Source organism: Amphiprion ocellaris, chromosome 12 (genome assembly GCF_022539595.1).
Source record: "Amphiprion ocellaris isolate individual 3 ecotype Okinawa chromosome 12, ASM2253959v1, whole genome shotgun sequence".
NCBI classification, from domain to species: domain Eukaryota; kingdom Metazoa; phylum Chordata; class Actinopteri; family Pomacentridae; genus Amphiprion; species Amphiprion ocellaris.
The window spans coordinates 20,475,999-20,501,774 of record NC_072777.1 but is presented as its reverse complement, the minus strand read 5'-3'; the positions used below and the strand labels follow the sequence as shown (position 1 = coordinate 20,501,774).

Below are 25,776 nucleotides of genomic sequence, written 5' to 3'. Positions count from 1 at the left end.
CTGCCTGCTTTTCAGTGAAACAGAATTCAGTGAAACAAGAGGCATCAGTATTAATGCCAAGTAAACTGTGTCAACCTAATCTCTGCTGCTTCACATGATAAGACTAGGGGAACAGTTGTGCTTGTTTGCAAACTGCTTGACTGAAAAAAAAGCTGCACCAGGCAGAAAGGAGTGTAAAAATACACTCAAACACCCTGAAAAAGAGTTTCCATCTGAGACAGCAGAAACATCACACACCAGCATGTTGATTTTGGACCAGTTCAGGAAAACTCCAAAAGTTACTAAACAATATGTTTTGAAGATGTCAAGGTTCAGGAGTGTTTATGAAGGGTTGTTTGACCTTTTCACACTTCAGATGACAGTGGTAGTTGGTCTAACATGTTGGCCCAGACTGAAATACCTCGCCTGCTGTTCGACAGATCGCCATGCAATGTAATGCAAATACACATGTTAACCAGAGGATCAATCCTCACAACTTTGACTAAAGTCACCAGACATGAGCACCACTATGGTACTGGCCTTTGTGATTTTGATTGAAATATCTCAACAGCTATTCCATGTACTGTCCTTAAGCTTTTCATCTGGGTCTATCATCAGGTCAAACTTGATTGCGTTTTGTTAATGACCAAAACCGCAAAAAATAACGGCATTCAGCAAGTTAGCATGCTCATGTTAGCCTCTAACTCAAACGACTGGTCTGCCAAATAGCAGTATGTGTTCTGATCAAAAAGTTCTGGGACTCTGGAGTATAAGCATGGAGCATGTCAAGCTCATGCACAAACATGTGTGAACAGTAACTGTCATGAGACTGTGGCCACGTTTACATGAAGTTTTTTTAATTTGTAATTATTAATTCGGAATGAACTCATTCGGAATTAAAGTTCTGTGCTTCGCATTTACATGGAAATATTAATTCCGAATTAAGGTTTACATGGACCGCACGTTTATTCCCCTTCCTTAATTTCGCTTTAACGCTTGGGTGTTGGAAAGGATTCTGATTGGACAGGGAGTCGACGTGACGTATCCCTGTTTACCGGAAGAAAACAAACTCCATTTGCCGCGGCATTTCTTTTCCCCAACAACATAGAGGAACAACTAATAAGCACGCTTTTCGCTTTGCTTTTTATTGTTGTTTTGAAACAGCAACTCAACAATGGCGTACTACTTCTGTTGCGTCACTTGAGAAGGAGAAGAGATAGAATACCGAAGAAGGGAGGCAGACGACCAAGCTGTGTACGTCGCTACGTTATCGCTACATGAGGAGCCAAGCATGCGCAGAATGACCGGAATTAACTAAAGCGGAATTAACTGTATGCATGAATAGAACGTACACAGGAATTAGTTTATTCGGAATTAACATTGGAATAAACCAGGTAGTTTATTCGGAATTAAGTTTATTTGGAATTAACTTTTTAATTCGGAATTAAGTGTTTACAAGGAGATTTTAAAGCGGAATTAAAGAGGAATTAAAGATCTCATGTAAACGTGACCTGTGTGTCACTGCAGAAGAACCTGCACCACACGTTTTTGTGACCAACACTGTGCATTTTTGCGATTACTCCATTGACCAAAAAGTGGAGCAAACAGCAAACATCACCCCTGTATTAGTCAGTCAGCAGCCAGGATAATGCAGCCTTCATGTGTAGGATGACTGGTGGCCAGAGGTGGGTCTGCAGCTACCACTGAGAGAAGAAACAGCAGTTTTTAATATGGAACAAGTTGTAGAAGAACCCAGACAAGTTGTATGAGGTCTGTAGCACCAGCAGTATGCTTGTTGCTTTCTTAAATATTCATGTGTTGGTGTTGGACCGTTAAGAAAGAGTTTCATGGCGACATCCCATCTGAGGTACACATGCAGTGCAAATGACCTGAACGGTTGCTGCATGTGAGTGTTGCAATATGCACACATTTTTTGTCTACAGCAACAGACTTCAGTCACCCTTCTCACTAGATTTGACTCCCTGTGACTTCACAGTTTACATAACGGGACTTCCAGGGAGTGTTGCATGTGTTGCAGAAACAGTGGGGGCACTGTATTGCTCCACAAGGAGACTGCTTCCACAGGGAATGAAGTCAAACTGAAATCATGTACATGTACAATATTATTCTTCATTACATTTATAACATTTAGAAAGACTGCAGTGTTATAAGCCCAGACTGTTTCTTCATCAGCTGCAGGCATCAAGCTGACCCGGGTGTCTTACTCAGTTAATAGTCAAATACTGTCATAGACTACCTACTGAAACACTACACTAGGGTTTTGAGAGATTTTGGTTCCAAAAAGACACACAATGTCAGTTTGCATCTCCTCTTGTCAAGTTTTTTTTTTGTCTCCACCAAAAACTGATTTTTCTCTTTCCCACAACCACCCATGCAGTTTTGCAAACACTTCACTGTGATCTTTGTGGTATGCATGTAGAATGACAACAATGAAACAAACCAGACAAAAGCCGCACACTGTCTGTGAGAGAAGCAGTTGTACAGACAGATGATTAACACATCTATGTTGCTGCCTGGCTACAGTGTTATAATGAGACACCTCAGAGTGCACTGAAAACTTGTTGCATGCAGCAATGAGTCTGTAGGAGAAAACAACAGTGTAACAGCAACTGTACTACTTGAGAGAGAGAGCAATCCAACAGATCTTAGACATTCACTGCTTAGTTCTGCCTTATCATGATACCAAACTCGATATGAATCAGTTCTCTCTCACCCTCCACCGGCTTCTAAAGATGCCGGCGAGCCCATGCTGCCGCCTTTCACCTAAAATGAACCCTGATAAGGCTTGAAAGGGAGCTTTGATACTCCAGCTCACTTCTCCACCTCTTGTCATTTTTTTGAAGCTCACTTAAGAGATTTAGCCTGGGGTTTATACTGCACTTCCAACATGTTCAGCTTACATGAGGAATACTGTCTTGAAGACCGCTTCATGTTGAAACACGGCACATAAGTATTTTGGGTATTACTGTTATTAGTAATACAGAACATGCAAAGACGTCCGAGCAAAACACTTAATTGACATGACAGCTAGTCTAAGTGTTTAATCTCTGACATACTTCTATTGTAAAACGAATTTAACAGTAACAATGAATGAAGAACACACTCTGATCTGGAGCCGACATTATGCTTCCTGTTGAACAATATCAGCATGAAAAAATCTGTCTCGGTAATGTGCACTTGCAGTTCTTCCTGCAGCCTACCTCTCCCACCGAGGGGGAGGCAGCTCTCCCCAGACACCAGTGAGTGGCCCATGGGCTAATTCCTTCTGACCTTGTGCTCTCTAACCTCTGAAAAGCAGCCAAGCATGCAGAGTAAACAGGAGGGAGGATAAACAACTTAGCAGAGGCCCAGCTGATGGGATTTCAGAGCAGAGTGGCCTCCCAGCCGGGAGTCTTACGCTGGTGAATCCCGAGATGCCATCAACAAGAAGCTGTCAGCTGACGCCTGGTGGTGTTGACAGTGGACATACTAGGACCTCACTCACTGTGCAAGGATTACATCCAGCTCTGTTTGGTCTACATTTGGCAGATCCTGCCTGCTAGCTTGTCGGCTCGCTAGCTAAAGTAGTCCACCAACTAGCCCTGTAAGTTGTCTATGTTGTGAAGACGTGCAGATGAGTTTTGTTGTTGTTGCAACTGATGAAACACAGATGAAGAACAATTTCCAGTGCCAGCCTCTTAAATTTAGGAACATGTTTTCACCCTCTGATCCTCGAGCAGTTTCATAGCAATGTTTGGTTTCTGTCACATTTTTACTCACTTTGGGCTCATTCTTCACAACATATAAAGTCCTGCACCTCTATGGAAACAGAACAACCAAGTAGAGAGAACGCAGAAAAGTCAAATACGACACAGACACGATTTCTCTGACTGTGTGCTGGCAAAAATAAATAAATAAATCATCATGTTCAACAATATCCCCAGTGTCCAAAGGTGTCATCAATATTAGAAAAATGGTGTCTGTACATACGACAATGTTTTACTTTGTACATTTTTACAGTCTCTACAAACTCTGCACATCAACTCCACAAAGATATTTCACCATGCTGAATGTATGTTCCAACAACTTACAATTTGCCTCTCTGTATACTGCTCTTGAGCCATGCTACATTTATTTTATTGATCAAGCATGTTTATTTTTCACTCAGTCTCTCCAATTTGTTTCCATACTTGCTTCCTCTCTGCTCCGTGTCAACACAACCTGCAGTCCAGCTGAAAAGTCCCTGAACTTTTTTGTCTCATGACTGTTGGCCACAGCTCAATCAGAGTCTGTTTTAACAGAATCTTGTGCAAAAAGTTCTTTTTGTACAATAAAGTGAATGAAATTTTTCAATTTTAAGCTTAGATTTGATCATTTTTTCCCCCAGCTAAACTGCAAGTCACATATGATTAGGTCGCAGACCATCTAACAGAGTTTGGCTCTGTTAGATGGCATAATTGTTGTATATTTTTTTAAAGATGACCTGTCTTTCAAATCATCCAGAGAGTTTTGGGACTCACAGAATGTCTATTTTAAATTTAGATTACTGAATACACAACATAATAGATTTTAAAAACAACATCTTGGGCTATTGGAATTGCCGAGTGCATTTGATTCATTTTTTTCATTAGCTTAACTGACTAATGAAAATATGTACAGATGGTGAAAAAAGCACTAGTCTTGCTCAGAGATACTTTAATATTCACCAAAGAGGCAACATTTCTCCTTTAGTTTCAGCACCAGTAATTTCCCAGTCAGTTCTTGGATACAAATCTGTTCAATACTGTATTATAATAATGGTGGTTCAACGCTGGAGCAGGTAAGCAACACTGCAGGAAACACAGACATAACGACAAAATGTGATTTAGTAGATAAGATGCTTTCAAAATATTTCTACCTCGTAACCGATTCACCTCAGAGCTTGAAAATATGTTCCTCTCAGCCTTCTTAATATCACCATACAGTACAAACAAAAGGCCTGAAAACAGCGTGAGCTGTATCTGAGCTGCTGGCAGCGAGGCGGCTGAGAGGTGGAGTCAGGCTCTCAGCACAAAACAAGAGGTAAGCAAACACTCAGATGGAGGCAGAGCTACTTTCAAAGTGCTCAGGAATTGTTCAATAAGTCATTGTGCTCCCTATAAATTACACAGTGATAGAGTGTAATGATCAGCTGGAGAGACAAAGCCCTGCACACCACAGCTCTGACACAACACCAAACACTAAAACAGGTGGAGCAGCACAAGTCTGTACATCTGACCCCTGATGAATACCAATATTCACAGCTGCATTTCTAACGCTACATTTTGAAACTGGTTTTCTCAGTGTGCATTAGCATTTTGTTATCAATACTGTATTCACTCTGACAATACCTCATTGTGTCCTCAATTCAGGGCGTTTATGTTTACTCAACCAGTCACTCACCTAACATGCTATTTGAGCAGTATCAGCTTGAATATCACATTACTGCGGTGTAGAAACACCACCATCAATCAGATTCTTTCTCTTGACCCTCAGTCAAGATGATCAAGTGAGAAACACCTACAAGAACCGATTCCTCTGAAGTTTTTGATCAAGATCAAGCAAGAAGAAACATCATATAACAAAGAGGACAAAATACCTAAACATCTCTGAAAAAAGAAATGTGACATTTTAGGCGTTTTGAAAAACAAAGATAAAAACTGACATCTATGAAACACCTCAAATATACATTGTGTTTCTGATTTAAGAGCTCTTAAATAAGTTAGTCAGTCAGATGATGGCACATGTGAATTTGTTGTCGTATTGGTGGGTAGAAAACACCATTCAATGCACGGCCCTCAAAAGGTGATACTACTTATGTAATTTTGGAAAGGACCAGATAAAAGTATTGTTAGTGCAATGTGGTGGACTGTGACGTCCTTCTTCCATCAGCTGATTGAAAGCCTTGACAAAGACTGGGACAGAAATTTAGGATCAAGCTGTCACTACCTGACACGACGACGTCTATTTGCCCATTCTGAATGGAGTTAAAAGCTGGGTAAAGCTTGTTTTTGTGTCACTACATTTTGTGCTGCCGATGGATGACATGAGCTGACGACAACAGGCCAGCATCGCTTAATGTCATGCATCAAATTTGATATCTAATATTGAACACTGTGACATGCTTTAACCTGTAAGGTCACCAGACTGAAATGGACTCAGTAGTGCTAAGCAGTACTGAAACAAGTCAACAATTAATTCAACTTAACAAAAATTGGTATTTCCATAATTGATCAATCATGTTATTTAACAAGCAAAAATGGTTAAAAAAAAAAAAAAAAAAAGCTAATTACATTCACTTCTATCAACTGCTTTAGAGCAAATAAACTACACTGTGCCAGTGCCATCAGAAAGTGGCAGAACAGATCACAAATCTCAAACAAAACCAGCAGTTTGCCAACCGCCAAAAAAAAAAAAAAAAAAAAAAAAAAACACCAGTTGAAACCACTTGACTTGGCCATACGCAAGAGAAAAATCCAAAGAATTCCCTGAAACAGCTTCTTCCACTTCTCTAGAAGCAGAAACCAGTGATCAGTTAAACGTTTGATACATTAGACCTGATTTTTAAAAAAACACATTGAAATCTCCTATTAAAAGACATGAACTCTTTTAGAGGCAAAACCCACCTCAAGCAAGTGTAAAGATTTCATTGCAAAATTCAGGAAGTGATTTTTTAAATGTTGCCATTTTTGGTAACTTTTCTAGTGTGATACATAAAAATGTGAGAAAAATGACATTGATATAAATATGGTTCATCTATATAACTTCAGATCTGAACTCTTTGGACAGAATCTATGTTCAGCAGCTTGGCTGGAGGAAACAAAGCCCCCAGTGATTGAATTATTGTGGCCAAAATTTTGCTTCTCTATTTTTTCCTAACATTTCCTGTGTTTCATTGCCTAAAGGCAATCCTGCTCCACCATCTTTCAGCCAAATGCCATTTTTATCCACAGAATCATATGAGGAGGACATTTAAGGACATGTAGAAACAGCTTCTCATTGTCTTTGAATCTGTCAAATCATTTTTCCAAATTAGCAGGGACCCACAAGCTTGCAGTTGGTCCCTGAGCTCATTGTTTAAAGTTTTTTGTTGTCTGGCCTTCATCTCTGATACACACTTGTGCAGGAAAAGGATGGAGAGGAGTGTTTGAACAGATACAGCGGCGCATTTCTGGGAAAATGCCACTGCTCTCCCATGTGTATTATGAGAAAATTCCACAGCAGTTCAGAGAAAGAAGACCAAACAAAATACAAGGAACTTGATGTGTTTGTACAACTAATGACAGGAGAAGTAACAAGCTTGTCTTTTGTGCAATGGACTCTACAGTTGTCTGGTTTCACTGGTATGCTCTTACAAGGAGGGCTTTGGATGGTTTGACGTAGGTAAAATGATTACTGTTACTACATTTAACTTTCTGTAGACTGCTTAAGGTCTAACACATAGCATTTCAATTTGGTTTGACTACCATCACTTTGTATTGTACTGATGTTTCAGACAAGGAGTTCAAATGACAATGGTCCCTCAATCTCCGGGGCTCTAAGTATCAGAAACTGCTGTTCCTTAAATGGCCACTTGAAGCTGGCTCCAAAAATTAATCAATCCTCTTAGAGCCCCACAGTAATATGTCTAAATTTACAGCAGAAATAAACATGCTAACAGCCTGGTACAAACAATAGTTTTGGTCTCCATACCTACTTTTCCCATTCCTGACAACTGTACAGGACTGTATTATTATAGAACTCCTCTGTTGATTTAGACGGATGAAGCCACCACAATCAGCTTCAAAAGTGCTGTTCAGGAAACCTACATGCAATGCCACAGAGGGTTTATCCATTTTTATATAAAGTCTATGCATATGATTCATTAGTAGAAACTTATTGAGTTATTAATGGCTAATTAGTCATTTTAGTATAAGACATGAATATGAGCCTTTGGTGTATTGTTCTTGTGTGTAGACTGGATTATTATCAACCATTTATTAATCAGTCCCTCCAGGAATTCGCGATGTTGCGATTGCGCGAATTCACGCGAATTCACGCGAATTCAACCAATCTCCGCGAATTCTGCGCGACCTTGCTATTTTGTCCAATCGCCGCAATTTTTCCGCAATTTTGGCCAGCCTCCCGTGAGTTCCACCAATCATAGCAGTCAAACATAATGCACGTACGTCACCGAATTCACTTCCTTGTTTTTGGTTTGAAGATGCAGACATGTCCCATTCTAATGTCTCTCATTTACCACCATAAATTACTGCTGAAGACTGTACAAAACAATTAAATCTCTGATGTTTTACACCCGTGCAATATTGTGGTGGAATACAAAAAATAAAAGATAAAAATAAAAATCATCGATTGATAAACACTTTTCTACCACTAAACATATCAGGAGAACAGCTGAAATGAGCAGACCACAGACCAGACAAATCACTGTCATGGAAACTGTAGCATCCAGATCTGTTGGAGCTCTGAAAGAATGAAGGTAAGTTAGATTAATTATTCCGCCAAGGAATGCGGCGGAGTTATGTGATGATCGGCACATGTGAATCATTCCTCTTTTAGCAACATTACTCAAAAACAGACAAAGGGATTTGGATGAAATTTTCAGGGAAGGTCAGAAATGACACAAGAACCAAGTGATTCGATTTTGCAGTGATGTGGCTTAAAGTCTGGATCCACAAATTTGTTTCGTATTTCCCATTGAGATAGCGGCACGGCGTATGATAACAGCACGGTAACCATGGCAACAAGTGAACGCTACCTCAGCGGCCTGTTGAGGATCACATCCTTGCGATCCTACTACAAATCCACCACTGTGGATGTATCGAAAATGATACAATGAACAACTGGTTAAATTGTGGGGGTGTTTCTAAGTCCTATCAATTCCCGCCACCCATTACATATTTAGGTCACGCTATTCGGTATGTACAAATACATAACACAAGCCTGTGCTAAGCGCAAGGTCAGGTAATGAACAGTCTTGGTGGAGGACTGTGCTCTCTGAATGCTTTTCTTGTTAATTGACTTGACAAGCTGTGAGCATATGTGTGTGAACATACGTGTGTGCCAGGAAGTGAAATTTACTTTTTAAGCCACTGACAGATATGTCCAAATGTGATTCATTCAATAGTAAATTTCATTTTGTGCCTTTAATCTACCAACCACTTCATGTTAAACTAGTATCTGGCAGCTGCTAATTTCCCACCATGGTATGCCAGCTTTTGTGTAAATGGGTTGAAGCGTTAAAGAATTAATTTCGGAATAAATATTGTAAATTACAATGTTGGAACATGTTCTAAAAGCTGAAAAAAATGCAACTTTTTAGCAATTGTCACTGTCTCCCGCAATTTCATCACAACAAATAGGCTTAAAACATCGCAACTTGCATCGCAATTTTTTAGAAAAGATGCCGCGAATTCAGACATTTTTGGTTGCAACAATCTCGAAAAACACCTGCGAAATCCTGGAGGGACTGACTAACAGATACTTACATATGTAATCTCCAATTAATCGTTCTTAGAAATGTTAATGTCATGAGTTAGTTAATAATTTATTCTGGCAACCCCAAAATTGTTTTTATTGCTAGGTTATTACTAAGCATATCAGTACATTAACCATGCACAGGCTACTATAAAATTTACAACGTTGTTCTACCCACATAGTGTCTCATTGTCAGACTTATCTCCACAGAACTGCATCAGTGCTGGAGAACGCTCTGACAGCACCTCACTATCATTCTGCCATAGAGAAAAAAATCTCTGACATATCTGAATTTCTATGAACCAATCAGAGTCATCTTGGGTGTTGCAAAGCCCAGGATGTAGCTACAGTGCCTCTACAAAATAGTGACAAGGAACTTGTTTTGGTGAGAAGACGAGCGATGTGACTAAAATGGATAATTAACTGAAGAACCAAGCATGGCTGTTTTAATGCACAATCCAAATCTGCAGCAAAACGTGACATTTTCAGTACGTACGCTGTTGCTTGGGGGGTTGTTATTTCCTATAGTGAAGGGAATATCAAAAACGGCAACACACAGATGATGGAGTGGGAGAGAAAGATGTGTGAAATGCACAGTGGAAATAGCAGGTTTATACCTGAAGTCTACATGTGGTGAGTCAGATTATTACCCAAATAAGCACTGTTTTCATTGGGAGACATAATTCATCATAAAAGGGTCTAAAGTTTAGTCAATGAAACACTTCTATACATAAAAGTGGCACATTGGCTCAACAGCTGTTTTTTTTTAATGTGCTGTATAAATACCAGTGACTAGACTTGATGGCACATACTTAAGCTTTAGACCAAGTTTAGTCTGGTTGTACCTACTAGACTAGTTTTTCACTGTGTTGTGTATCTACAGTAGCCTTGTTTGTTTGTTTTTTTTGTTTTTTTAAAAAAACAACTCCTTTTAATATCTTCAGAGATCACGAAGATTCACATTTTCATTTGTGTTGTCCTTCAGTTAAAACTCCTTTTAGGTAAATCTTTTTCATTTCTGACACCATGCAAATAAAGACCGAAGAAACAGTTGTATTTAGGGTGATAGAGTGTGTACCTAGGGTTTGACATTGGCCTCACCAAAGACTGATAAAGCCTTTAGTAGTTGTATCCTTCACGGTTTTGCTGAGCTGTTGTTCTTTAAAAGGCTTTGTGGTTCTTAATAGCACAATCCTCTGTGCTTCCTGAGTGTCCTGACACCAAATATCTTTGTGAAGTGCAAACACTGGCTGCACATTACAGCTGGCTTGTATTTCATTAAAATCCCTGAACAATCGGCTTTTTTCACGGCTTACTATGCAACTGAACATTTCCAGTAGGATTAGGAGCCAACTACTACATATACAGTATGAATGAGAGGTGGAAAGTGCTCTCAGTCACAGGTTTCAAGTTTGCTTCTCTTCTAGTAAATTCCAGTGGAAAGTCTAGCCTCATGGCTCAAACTATGACACTGCAGCACACTAGAGGTGCACAATGGAAGGGGGAAAAGTGTGTGTGTGTGTGTGGAACAATAACCCCCCACATTTGTGGAGCAAATTAAACAAGCCTGAATGATGCTCTTGCTCCAGCTTGGTGTGGAAATGACAAACATGCAGGCTGCAGCCTCAAGCCGTGACATGCAGCTGTGAGTTGTGTTTGGGAGCTCAGAGCAACCTGTCCTGCTGCAAACTGTTTCTAGGAACAGAGGCCATGCCTGAAAAGTGACTTTTGACCTCTGGAAATAGTTTAGAGGAGGGGTAGGCATTCCTGTGTCATGCCATCATGAAGTATTGGGACTTCAGGGGCAGATGGTTTGATCATTATAATACAGAGGAAAGTTGAGCTTAAAGGATTGGTCTAAAAAAAATCACAGCATTTAGGATCAAAATTCACCATCTAGGATGTAGAATCAGTTAGATGTAATGTTTACGTGCTGTCAGTCATCTCTACTCCTGAATTTCGTTTGATGGGAGCACTTTGGGAAGTTTTTCAGGGTTGAATGTGGAAGGATTTTAGTTCTCCTGCACCTGACTCACCTGCATTGTAAAAGCGGTCCAGCACTGTGGTCTCCCCAAAGTCCAGTTTGCCAAAGTTGACGGTCTCCAGCTTGCTGCCCACCGTGTCGCAGGCGTCCTTCAGACACTGCAGGGCCATGCTCTCCGCGTTGTTCTGCTGGCTCGCCTCTCCGTTCACCACGTACGCCACCGTCACCGGCCTGTTCTTGCAGGTCTTACCGGTGGACAGCAAACCTCCGCCGTCCATCGGGCAGCTACCGGGGGTCGGGCTGAGCCCCCCGCCTCCCAACACCGAGTCCTGCCAGAAAGTCCCAGCTGCAGGGATTCCTCCTCCTCCTCCTCCACCACCAGCGCTTCTGCTGCTGTTATTCTCCCCACAAGGAGGCTCTCTGCGGGGACCAGCACCAAAGCAAGGTACCGGTAAGCAGATCCCGTCCTGGTCTTGACTCATCTTGCATCAAGTGTCTCTGCCTGTCTTAAAGTGTGGGTTGTGCTGAGCGGCTCCTCCAGCAGTCCTCCATGGAGAGCCAACGTTACGCACGACGGTCACCCATGGAGCCTCTGCACAAGCACGACGTGCAAACTCGTCCCGTGTGTAAACAGGAGAGCGGGCAGTTAGAGGAGCACTTCCCCATCATGCTGCATGTTTGCTGCTGACTGCACGCTCAGAAAAACCACGGCCCCCGTAGATCCGCGACACGACACGGCTCTGAGCAGAAAACACAGCGGGAACAGCCACCGAAACCGTGCATTCCGCCTCAGCTCTCACAACAAATCCACAGTTGTCAAAGTTGAGCAGCACGGCCGGCGTCAGCGCAGCGACGCCCACAGGAAACACCGACGTGACGCCCAGTCCAAGTTCGGCGCAGTTTAAAGGCTCGTCTCGGAGTGTCATCCGTCGAAGGAGAAAGTCCCACCAGAGTGTTTTCATGTGCAGATAGACCCTGCCCAGTTTCCACTCTTATCTTCCCGTCCACACTCACGCACGGGGCGGAGAGACAACAGAGGAGCCTTGTGTAACTGGGCGGAGACAGAAGGACCGTAAGTGGAGCTGTGGACTTCAGGAAAGGAGCAGTTCACTGAAAACACTCTAAAAAAAACAAACAAACAAAAAAACAAAACAAAAAAACAAGAAACAGTCCGTCAGCACCCATCACATGTCTCATCCACTCTGCTATTAAAACAAAATGAAAAGCTGTTGGGCCTCCTGTTTATCACCGGATATGATGAACAAACAAACAAACAAACCTAAGTTTATAGTCCAGACTAACATCCATCTCTCTCGAGGCAGCGCTATTTTTTCGAGGTTGTGAGATGGAAATGTTTCATACTGTTGCAAACCAGCATCTTTGGTCCAAGCTTGTATGACCTGAATAGATTACACAGTAAATTGTGAAACGTCTTATACAACAGTTTCAGCTGATATCCAGCCTGCAGGCGCAGCCTGGTACGATGTGGCTTTAAAAAATATTAGAGTTCACTGCACTCAGGAATGATGTAATAATTCATCTAAAACCGATTGGAATTCTTTTTGCAACCCGGTCGTCGCGTTTATTTCCTGCTTTAAGGAGGACCTCTTGTGGTGAGGAATTGATATTGCAGCTCATTACTTGAGGTGAAAAAATAAACAGATTTATACAGTTGTGGTCAAATGTTTTTCTGTTAACCCATAATAAAGTCATGAAAGAACCAAACTTCATGAATGTTTTTGTGACAAAGAAGTATCTGTTCCAATCACTCTATCAGAGAAAAAACAGAGTTGTAGAATTAATTGGAAACTCAAGAAAGCCATGACATTATGTTGCTTACAAGTGTATGTAAACTTTTGACCACAACTGTATGGACTAAAATATGTGTATTCTCTACTCGTTAAAAACTTTTTGCTCATGCACTAGATATTTATGGCTTTTGGGAGGATTAAATGAATTTCTCTCTCAGGAATGAAGTGGAAATTATTCCATTACCAATTGTGACAAAGTGGGAAATAGAATTTCTGTGCTAACTTCAAGTGACGTCCTTCTGATAGAAAACAATATTTGCATGCTTTCTTTGTAAGTCCTAATTTTAAATGAAACTGGTATATTGTTAAACCCCTCAGCTTTAAAGGGCAGTTATATTTCTAACTACTTTTCATCGCTGGGAGTGGACCTGCTTTGCCCCACGGATAGTGGTGGAGATCACAATAAACCCGAATTAATGTGTTTAACACTTTTCACACAAATAGAGTCTAACACACAAAGTGCTTTACAGAACAAAATGTACTAATAAAGCAATAAAAAACAGCATTCTTCAGCCCATAACATCACATTATGAATTACAAATTCAGTAGCGACAGGGACTGATGAACCAGTGAAATGCTGTCATAGATAAATGCAATGAGGAAACAGCAGAGGTAAGAGAAGCAAAAATTCACAAGCAATAAAGTAAACTCTACACGCATGCACACGCACACACACACACACACACACACACACACACACACACACACACACATACACACACACACACACACACACACACACACACACACACACACACACACACACACACAAGGCCACTACCAGAAGACTTAAGGGCTCATAGAGGTATCAAAGGTACATGACATAAAAGCAAATCTGATAATTAGGAGCAAAACCATTAGGAATTTTATAAGCAGTTTCTAACAGAGGTCTATTTCTCTTGAGGAGACCTGATAGCAGAGCCTGAACTGTTAGAGCAAGGTTAACTGCAAGAAGAAACACCTCAGATGAAAAATAGTAATGTTAAGGGTAGAAGGACCAAATTAAATCTGAAATACAATATTCATGTTTAAAATCTCTCAAAGATCTTTGGCTTTCATCACAAATATCACTAATGCATACCCTACTCTGGTATATTGGCTTATACACACTAAAACCAAACATCCAAATCCAAAGGTTCCCTTTCTGCAGCTCTGTGGGGACAGCAGGAAGAAAAAAAAAAATCCTCTTTAACAGGGAAAAGCCTCCAGTAGAACCGGACTCAGGGAGGGTGACCATCTGTCTCGACCAGTCGGAGTGAAGGCAAAGAGGAGACAGCAGGACAGAGAGAAAAACAGACAGGCACTGTATAAGAGAATAGTGAACATTTGGGAGGGTTGGTGATTCCAGTAACTGTAGATCAGAACTGTCGAGCTCTGCAGCCACAGATGCCTACAATGACATGTAACGGTGGCAGATTAATGTATGGAGAGAGAAGGGGGAGTGGAGGAAAGATGCTCAGTGCATCATGGAATGTCTTCCAGCAACCTAGACCTATAGCAGCATAACTAACCCTAACTATACCATTTATAACAGAAGAGCATTTTTCCTTATCTTAACAACTATGAGCTGGTTCCACAGCAGAGGAGCCTGATAGCTGAAGTGCTCCAAGAGCCACAGTCTAAGGATGAAGTGTTCCATTGGAATAATAATATGGTACAAAAAGGATCAAGATAAAAAGATGGAGGTTGGTCATTCAGAGATTTGTTTGTGAAGAGAAGGATGATGAATGAGCTTTCTTACTGGTTCCTGTCAGAACTCTAGCTGTAGCATTTTGGGACATCCAGATAATAAAGAATCACAATAGTCCAGCTTGGAAATATCAAATACGTGGTCTAGTTTTACAGCATCACTCTGAGACAAGATGTTCTTCAGGTTAAAAGTTCTACTGATTTTACGAAGCCAAATGTGTCAACAAACACACTTTGTATTCCCATCAGCAATATCCATCCTGTGTTGTTTGAAAGTATGATGATATTTTCAAGGTACATCACTAGAATTCAATAAGTATATCTGCAGTAGCCTTTAAAAACAACTAGATAACCTTATAAGCTATACCAGGCCTGATTTCAAAGAACATACAACAGCAGAACATTTGCTTAATCTTAAAGATGAAAACTAGATCTTAATGTCTGCGTATATCCCTGAAGTTACTATGATTAAAGCAGGAATTTGTCTTTCTTTGCACTGTAGGATTACAGCAGTGCTTAGTGTAAAGTAGCCTCAATGCGCCAGTTATACACTATTGTTCAAAAGTTTGGGGTCACCCAGACAATTTCATGTTTTCCATGAAAACTCACACTTTTATTCATGTGTTAACATAATTGCACAAGAGCTTTCTAATCATCAATTAGCCTTTCAGCACCATTAGCTAACACAATGTAGCATTAGAACACAGGAGTGATGGTTGCTGGAAATGTTCCTCTGTATCCCTATGGAGATATTCCATTGAAAATCAGCCGTTTCCAGCTAGAATAATAATTTACCACATTAATAATGTCTGGAATGGATTTCTGATTCATTTAATGTTATCTTCATTGAAAAAAATGCTTTCCTTTAAAAATAAGAACATTTCTAAGAGACCCTAAACTTTTGAACAGGAGTGTACATTATAGTGTGTACAGCTGCTCTGCGCTATTGTAACTATTTATAATGGACAATATTCAACAGTGAAAGTGAAAATGGCCTTCAACAGGAGTGTGATACAGTATAATCTACAGATACTATGACCATTTGGTGATTGGCATGAAATTTGATATTGTAGTTGTACAGTTTTTTTTTTTTTTTTTTTTTGCTTTAACTGTCAGTTATTAACTCAAACTTTCAGTGGCAGCTCAAACTCAAGTTATGTAATGCTCAGCTCAGCTCTCTGTAGCACAACACCACTGTGGTTCAGTGGGTCATTAAGATGTTGATTTTCAGAGAAACAATATCAAGTTGAACAAAGGTAAAGAAAGACAAATAAACCAGTGAAGTTGCAATAAGTGTCCTTTTCCCTTTCTGCCACTAGATGTCCCACATTGACCATCCTTGAATCAACACTCGGCAGTCTTCAGTTTTCTGTGAAAATGCTGCCAAACCAAACACATCCACAGGGTTGTGTTATTTCTTTAAACACATCTGTCTGTTCTCCATCATTTAGCTGTGGGCAAGTTACAGATCATACCAACCATTAATGCATCACCATGTTTCTCATTCACACTCAAATCAAGTAACGTGAACGCTAAGGTTAAAAAAAAAGTCATATTACATATTATTATTCAATAAGGTCAAATATATATATTTTCCTGACTCAGTTGGCTTTATTTGTGTCCCCTTGTCTCTCATTCTCTCACTGATTCATTCACATAAATACACATGAACCAGTTTGTACATGTAAACTAACTAAAAAGAAAAAGTAAAGAAAATCAACACTTGCTGACAGACTTAAATTTCAATCTTTATTGTATTCAGAAAATAACAATTAAGAGACAAAAACACAGTGAAGACAAATTAGTATAAAAACTATGCACAGTAACAGTTACCATGAATCTTGCAACCAACATTGCTTGACACATCTGGCAGACAGAGCTGAGCTGCTGATGCTCTGCATCCTGCAGACAGGCCTCAGAAAGTTTTATGCCGCTGGCGGTCAGTTTGTCCTGGAGCCGTGACCCAGAGATTCTCATGTTTAAGCTGCTACACAATGTAAAGAATACTGACAAGGTACTTCCAGTAATGTCTGAATGGAGGAAACCTTTTGTTCTGTTCAATTTACTGACTTTTTTTTTAGTTTTGGCCATAATCAGTAGTGGTACCAAATACAAGTATTACAATTGAAAGACAGAGCATTAATCAGGAAAAATGTACTTGGACTGTCAAAATTACTTACTTTTAATTAGTATATGTTACAATATATTCCACTATTCAAATATTATGATGTTCATTATCATTTAAGCAACATTCGATGATGTATCAGGTTCAAGTAAAGCTAATTCTAACATTTTGCTTGCTGGTTGCATACTTTTAAAAAATAATTTATTGTATTAAGCTGAGGATGACAGAGTTCATATGTAGATTTCAATCTAAAGACCTTTAAGACCCTAAATACCAATTTAACCTGAAGTAACATATTCTGAAAACACAGTTTTACATATTTTTTTTATATGTTGTGCCTTGTGTATTGTAATTTTGACTCTATTTCTATATGAATCTGATTAGAGTGACTGTATAAATAATTACAAATATGCAGTGTAGTTATAGGTATTAGATACATGCAGTAGAATTAAAGCTAAGAAACAATAAAAAATAGTATATGACCTGTGTGGCAGCTCCAGTTGTTGGCTTGATGCCTCCTAACTCCTGGCTCATCCAAAAATGAGCAAAGAAGTGGAAAGTAGGTGGAGCTGAGGTGTCTGGGCCCTGAATGGTCCTGTGAAGGCATCCACCTGCCACACAGGTGACCACACATAAATTAAACAGGTAAGCTATGCAAATAATTATCCCCCATAAAGTTTTCATGACCAAGGCAAAATACCTACAGAGATCAAACTATTTTTTTAAAATAACAATCTCTAAACATGTTTATTTCTGCTGTAAAGTTGGACATTTGGGGACTGACTTGTGAAGCCAACCTCAAGTACACTTTAAAGGAACTGCTGGTTTTGACATTTTCACATTAGTTTCATTTTTAATCTCCACAGGTCGCTTGGTTAATATTTATTGAATTTATATAGAGCTGAACAGAATTTTGTGTCAACAGATTTTTGAAACCAGGATTTTTAATATCTTGATTTTCTTAATATGTAGTCAGATCATTTTCTGCTATACATATAATATACACTTTTAATCATATATCTCAGATCATATCTCAAAAATCTGCACACCTCTCTCCTATGCTATTGTTGGAGTGTGATTTTTTTTCAAAAAAATTGCAGGAAGACATTGTTTGTATTAACAGGTATGTGCAAACACAGACTAACTGTATGTTGCAAAAATGGTTAATAAAGCAACAATCACTTTCCCAAAGGTTAATAATAAAATGCGATTACTGCAAATATAGATACAGTTTGCTTTGCATAATGGTTGGCTAGCACTATCTACACTTTTCCATTCATATGTTATCTGGAGGGCTGGAGTCTATCCCAGCTGACTTAGGGTGAAGGCTGGGGACACCCTGGACAGGTCACCAGTCTATCACAGGGCTACACATAGAGACAGACAGTCACACTCACATTCACACCTACAGACAATTTAGAATCACCAATTAACCTCAGCATCATCGTTATTGGACAGTGGGAGAAAACCCTCGCATGCACAGGGAGAACATGCAAACTCCATGCAGAAAGATCCCAGAAAGGCCGGGATGCAAACCACGGATCTTGCAGCTGCAAGGCGATGGTGCTAACCACCGAGCCACTGTGCAGTCCAGCTACACCTTTATTACCATTTATTATTTTAATATTCTATATTATTATTGCTCAATCTTTGATTATAAGTTGAATGTACTTAGGCTTATGGTGATGCTCCATTTGGAAATTGACTCTGAAGTTTTAAAATAATTTCTGAATGTCTTTAAATATACATGTATATGTGCATATAATGACAGTGTCATTATTTTCTTTTTCTTTTTTTTGAATAAAAGTCTATGAAAAAGGGACCATATTCATCTCTTGATCTGTTACCTCAGTAAACATTGTCCTAATGACTTTATGGTCTCACTTAAATGGTTATTTCATGCATCTTACATAAACGTCCAAAATTTAACATGCTGCATTCATGAAAGACTTCAAGGCTCGCAGCATGAGGCTGATTGACAAAATAGGTCTTAAGAAATTTAACTGCTGGAGCAACTTTAGTGGTTTTACATATTATATTCTTGCACATTTTTTTTGAGGTGAGCCAAATTGTATAACAAAATTGTTCTTCAAGGCCTTTAGCAACTGCAGTAACAGATTTTATTTACCATGTGGTGGCAACACATTAACATCAGATCAAATTCTTCTTTTCTGAAATCTGTGCAGTGATGCAGAGGTGAACGCTTGGGTGTGTCACTTCACTCTGGCATCACTGGGTTCATTCAGATATTCAGTTGACTTACAGCACCTAAACAGAGTGCAGTTAAACAACGCCTTTCAACCTGGTGTTAAGTCACTCTTTAATCATGGCCTTATTAGGCGATGTTCCAAGTGCATCTAGTTAGATAAAAATGCACATAATGACCTATCTTATAAATGTCAAGTTAGCTGTGTCACAGCATGCAATGTCTTTTTAAGTGTAAATATATGTACATATTATAGTAAAATTACAAATAAACAACCTACATTATGGCGCAATGTTTGAAGTTTGTAAGGATTCGAGAGTAGTTAACCATCAATACGCCATCCATGCTGCACCCTGCAAATAAAGCTTTCCATTCTGCTCTGCCACAGACCATGAAATAGTCACTCAGCTCTGAAATGGAGAGAATCACTCACATGGAGAAACAGCGAGAAGTTCAGTTAGTTCTGCAGTGCAGGTAGGAGATAGATACTTGGAGGCACAGACTTATTGCAGTCCTCCATAGATATCTGCCAAAGTCTACACAAACATTAGAGGGAAACGGGGAAACAAAATTACAGAAATCTGCTAAGTTTGACAAATGGTCGGCCCGGCTTTGCCACTAGCTATTAGCCTGCAATGATTAATAAGTGAGAAAATAATTGCACTTCATTGAGATTGATGACGCCCCATTTAACCTCCCCACTCATCCTGACTGCGCCACAGAGCACCAAGATGAGCCTCGGACACACTGCTGCTCTGCCGGCCTCATTGGCATCAAGCACGCACAGTCACACACACATAGACGCACACAGGCTCTGTAATGATCCTATGGGGCATTTTTTAAGAGCCTTGCGGCACCCTGATCATACGTTCATTGTTAGTAAGTGAAAAACAATGATCTCAGCGCTAGGAGGCCTCTGGGAAACTCTCCCTCCACCAATATAGAAGCATTTAAGTCAAACACCATGGGGAATTAATGACAGTGGAGTCACCATTAACTCCTATACTAACGAGTTTGTGAGCTTTGGCCCTCTTGTTAGACACATCTCCTGCGCGTGTGTTTGCGTGTCTGCCTGAGTGCTTGTGTTGGAGAATCTTGTCAATCTGAAACACACACGGTAAATCTGTTTGAATGCAATTTTCACGGGTAAAATGCTAACAAAACGGCGGCGATCAGGCGAGGCACTACGAGTGCCGTGGCGCCTTATCCTCTCAGTCTGCAAAGAGACATGGCCAAGGTTATTAAAGAAGGATGTAGCAGAGCAAGATGGCCGCTGTTGTGACCAGAGGCGGTGTGGAGAGATAAATGGTTGACCCAGCCTGGTGTCAGGTTAGGATTGATGCCACTATCAGCCCCACTGCTTTCCCAATGATTTTCTCAAATCTCTGATAGAGTGTGTTATCTAGTTACTGGCATGAGGGCAACGGCCTGCAGGCACAGAGAAGGTCAATCTATGAGGACAATCTTTGTTGGACTAAATGAGAAAAAAGACCTCACAAAAAAGAATAAAAAGCAGCTGCTAGGTCTCTGGGATAAGATAAGCCAAATTACTTCTCTTTAGTAGAATAGGCCTGAGGCAAAACATCAAAAAAAGAAAAAAAAAAATTAAGTGAGGCTGGTGTACTCTCTAACTTCAATGTTGTAGATTTCACCTGGAACCTCGGCTTCCTTGAACTAACGTTGATTCGGTGGCAGCAGCACCTTGAGAAATGGGCTGGGCGTGTTTGTATCTGTCTGCTGTCTAATCTGCATTCACCAAATAAATCTCCTTAAGAGGCAAAAATGGGAATTTCCACAATGTATAATATCAGTCAGCAGTGTAAACCACCTCGAAGACAATCAAACTTCTCCATAATCTCAATCTATCAACCTTCCGTTCTTTGGTCTTTTCAAATCTGGGGGAAAGAGTTTGACTAATAGGTTGTAATTTACTGGCTGAGGTCTTGATCAATAATTCTGTGTCAATAATGATGGAGAGGTCTGCGTGAGGGGAAATGATTCCACTCATTGTCTGAGAAAAATGAAGGCGTGGACATCACCTCAGGCTTTAGGCAGATGTCCACAGGTGCTCGGCTAGTATGATGGCTGAGTCGATGAGTGCAAAGACAAATACCACACACATGGACACACAAAAAGTGCACTATGTGTTTTCCCTTCTGGTGCATAGGATCAAAACTTTAGCACGCACACAGACACACATACATGCACACACACATCCCTAATGGATATATTTTTCACCACACTTTCTTTGCTGACATCTTAGTCAACGGGCCTTTGTCATGACAATCTCATTTTGAAAGCAGTCTTCTCACAGAAATATTGACCAAACTGCTATAAATGGAGAGAACAATCTGTTTCTTTATGATCCAGAAAATTGCTAAAATGGTTTCAAGGAAATATATAGCCCATCTTGATGCCTTTCTGATGTGGTGTGAAAATACAGCACCTCTTATCTGCATGTATACAGCACATGAAATAAAATTAGCAGGGCCAAATGTATCTCTGTATCATGGAAAACATACAGAAATAATTCTCATTAAGACAGAGTGATCATTTTCTAATGTTTGCAGTATTTGAAAATTGAAAAGCTCAAGGTGTTTTTGCGTATTGTCAAAATTTGAATCTAATTTTCACAAAACAACCGATTCTACATCATGGCATTGAATCAATCGCTGCTAAATGAATCTTTGGGTTTACAATCCCTATCCTGAAATATAGCAGCTGCTTTGGATGTTTCAGTCATATCATGTGATGTTTACCAGCAGAAAAACATTTTCAGAAATTTGAGAATCATTGGAATTCAGAAAGTTCTACTTTGTCATCATAACCGCTACCACCCCAATCTGCGATATCCACATAAAATGTGCTTGCTACATGTCATCTTTTCTCCATTTCATCTGTAATGTCTGCACTTTAAATCGTCAAGCCTATGCTGTTCAGCATTCCCTGTCCATTTTTTTAGTTCACAGGTCAACTGGCTTAAAGCTAAAGATGTAATATTGAATATATCATGCAAATAAACAATGCTGACAGCAAGTTAAAATTTTTTAGCATCTATTTCTAGCATCACTTTAAGTTGTCTAGTAGAGCCTGAGTTTTGAGAATCTGCACACTTTTTGTGTTGCAGATTTAATTTTAAATCACTAAAATTGTCATTTTTGTGAAAAATATTTATTAAACATTTCCAGAATGATATAGTGAAAACATGATTCTCATAGATGAAACCGCATTTGTTAAAAACAGAAATGTCTAATTTAGGAAAGTATTCAGATTCTTTGCTGTGGCACTGCACACTGTGGTCAGGTGAACAGACAAATCCTTAACAGGTTGAGCAGAACTATTAACACTGTCTAGCAAACAGCAGTCACTGCTCATCCTCTAACAAATGCTATCCCTACAGTAAAGTATGGTGGTGGCAGCACCATGCTATGAAGGTGCTTCTCAGCAGCAGGGACAGGGAGGCTGCTCACAGTTAAGGGAAACATGGATGCAAACAAACACACAGAGGTTCTTGAAGAAAACCTGCTCTAGATTACAAATATTTTTGTAAATGAGACATTTTGTGTTTTTTTTTTTTATTATTGATAAATTTGCAAATAAAAATTATATCCACTTGCCACTTTTATTTATTTAAAACAACATCTTAAACACAACAAAGTGTTACAGTATGGACTGTGGAAGTCTGTGTTACGTTGTAAATGTAGAAGTTGTGTGATTCATCATCACTGTGCAACCCGAATCTTGCTATATTTACATTTATATCAAACATTTGGTAAAACACTGCCTGTTTGCATGTATCTAATTTTAGTGAGGATTGTAAGGTATAGGGTTCTCCATGGTTCCATGTTTCACTGCCTTACTTATAAAAAAGGGAGAGAGTATTCCTGTGGTGAGACTCCAGCGTCTATTTACAAGCTTGATATCAAAATCTACTCAAGCTGCGGTAAGCCAGAGTTTAATGCCTTGATCTGTCAGTCAAAGATAAATGTTACTGACTCCAACCAACATGGATGCAGGGAGTTTCTGAAAGCAGTTTAAATATGTTGAAACAAGCTTTCAGCATAACATAAGACACAGCAGACCCAGAGCTCAGGCTGTGGGCAACACACAGAGAGGAAGCTAATGATTTTAGGTTCATTAAATTAAAATACAAGTGTAAGCTGTGACTGATGCGGTTACCACATAAACTTCCTTCTAAACCGTTCCCAAACAATGGCAAAACATTTAATCCAAAAGTAAAATAGGTCTGGGTAGCTGGATAGATGGCAAAGAAGGAGTAATTTGAAATCCACAGTCAAATGCACTATTATATACACTTACTAGCCACAGGAATCAAACAACCTCCCTAATATTGTGTAGATCTTTCTTGTGCCGTGAAAGCAGCAGTGACCCATCACAGTCAGTACCTTGAAACTCTTTGTCTTGTTCCCTAAGCCATTCTTGAGCTTGTACTGAGGTTTACATGTGGACTCTCCATGTACCCTAGTGGACATGGAAAGTATACCACTAGCCTTAACCCTTGATAATAGTGCCTTGTGGAGGCTCATATATAGCTGTGGACACCATAAACACATAGTATTTTCAAATTATTTTGCTACTTGTCTAGTCTGTTCACATACTCTGATCATACACAGGCAGCGTACATAGTATTGCCCAGCATAGGGCAACAAGACAATAGTATGCCTAGCATGTATACTATTGCCCTATTGTAGTGAGGTTGCGGCCTTGGGGAAATGAGCAATGGATAAAAAATATCTAAGTATGATAGGTTGGTAATAATTCTTGGAGGAAGCACATTTGGGGTTTCTTCATGCAACCAAACTTTGTGTTGTTGTCATGTGCTTTTATAGCAATTTGCATTGAATGCATTTCTGTGAAAGAACGTTTCATGAAACAGTTTTCTTATCACTAATGATGAAGTGTCTGTCGTTGATACTTACCACTATCATTTTATCATCTAGGCCTGCTCGGTAGTACCCCTTCACACGCATGTGATAATGTTGACTGCTGTCGCTGCGATTCTGATCATAAAACAGGCTGGACAACCTTGTTTCCAAAAATATAAGCCACCGTTTATGATTTTCAACAGTCATACTGTAAAGTTTCAATACTGTTTCCTCTCAAAATCCTAATTCTACGTCGATAGTAGCCTAAGTGGAGTAGAATGCAATATAACCATGACATGTGTTTTGAGTTAGAGGTTGGGCCTACAGATATAGCCCAGAATTCAATGACAAAGCATCAGACTTCTTGAAATATAGAAAGCCATTCAGTACTAATAAGGCACTTATCCAGGTTGTTTTCTCCTGAGAGATCCTTGCTTGTGTTGTATCTACTCTCAGATATATGTCATTTTGGATAAAAGTGTCTGCTAAATGAAATAGTAGAAATTGTACAATACAGATTTACTGACTGCTACAGAAGAAGAAGAATCAACCTGAGGAAAACAGCATCTGCTGATCTGATGTTGCCCTCCGACCCCTCGGACCCATCGCCTGGCCTTCATCATGCTGGCCGACTGCTCCTCCACTAAGGTGAGCAGAGGTGTGTGTGTCTGAACAGACCTGAACAGTTTGAACATTGTGCTCTAAGTGGATTGGGTTCCTGTCAGAGCTGAGCAGTTGGACATTGATAAATTTCCTCCTGTGTGGGATCGATAACTCTCACCTTTCAGCCCAGGGCTCCTTCAGAGTGGGACGTCATAATTACTCTGTCAAACTGAATGCCTGTCTGTGTTAAGACTGACGACTGTGTGTGTGTATCTGTGTGTGTGTGTGTGTGTGGGGGGGGGGGTGATATACAGTAGATCATGTGTGCAAAGCAGCACACTGTGCTTTTATATGTGAATGTGCTATTGTGTGATTGGGGATGTGTGCATGGAGATTTATGGATTATGTTAGTACATGTGGGCTTAGAAGGTTGTGCATCTGCGTGTGTGTGTCAGTGTGTGTGTCAGTGTGTGTGTGTAGGCCCAGGTGATGCTTTGTTAGCTGAGCTGGACTTGTGACTGGCAGTGATTGACAGCTGGGCAGCCCGCCTCCTCCTTTTGCCTCCCACGGCGCTTTTTGATGCCTGTCACGTTGGCCAATCAGCGAAGTGATCTGACAGCTGTCCCGACACACACATGCACACACAAACACACACGTGCACAGATGTGTACAGATTGTACGCAGGCAGGCCTGAATCTAATATTAACCCCAAATTCAACTACTAACTCCAAATTCACCATTTGAACTGAATAAGGGAATTTTGTTTCTTTTCAATCAAAATTTCAAAGCTACATTTGTCTTAATAACATTTTAATAGCAGTAAACTATAACAAAACATTTACAGTACTGAAACAGGCTACAGCAGACATATTTTCTCACAGATTAGCAGCTATGATTAGCTCCAAAAACAACATGGTGGGGGTGACGGGCCTCTCACGTCGATGATGTTAACTGAATTAACATATGCAACGTTCCTTTCAGCTGGTTCCACGGATCCG

At 39.9% G+C, this 25,776-nt stretch overlaps 1 protein-coding gene across 1 annotated transcript in view; it reads right to left on the bottom strand.

Moving 5' to 3' along the window:
• The window catches only part of map3k5 (mitogen-activated protein kinase kinase kinase 5), a 91,622-nt gene extending 79,161 nt beyond the window's left edge, over positions 1-12,461 (bottom strand). The window contains exon 1 of the mRNA XM_023299704.3: positions 11,511-12,461. Within this exon, the coding sequence (XP_023155472.2) occupies positions 11,511-11,940 (430 nt within the window). The 5' untranslated portion in view covers positions 11,941-12,461. The remainder of the gene's footprint in view (positions 1-11,510) is intronic.
• Positions 12,462-25,776: the final 13,315 nt, after the last annotated feature.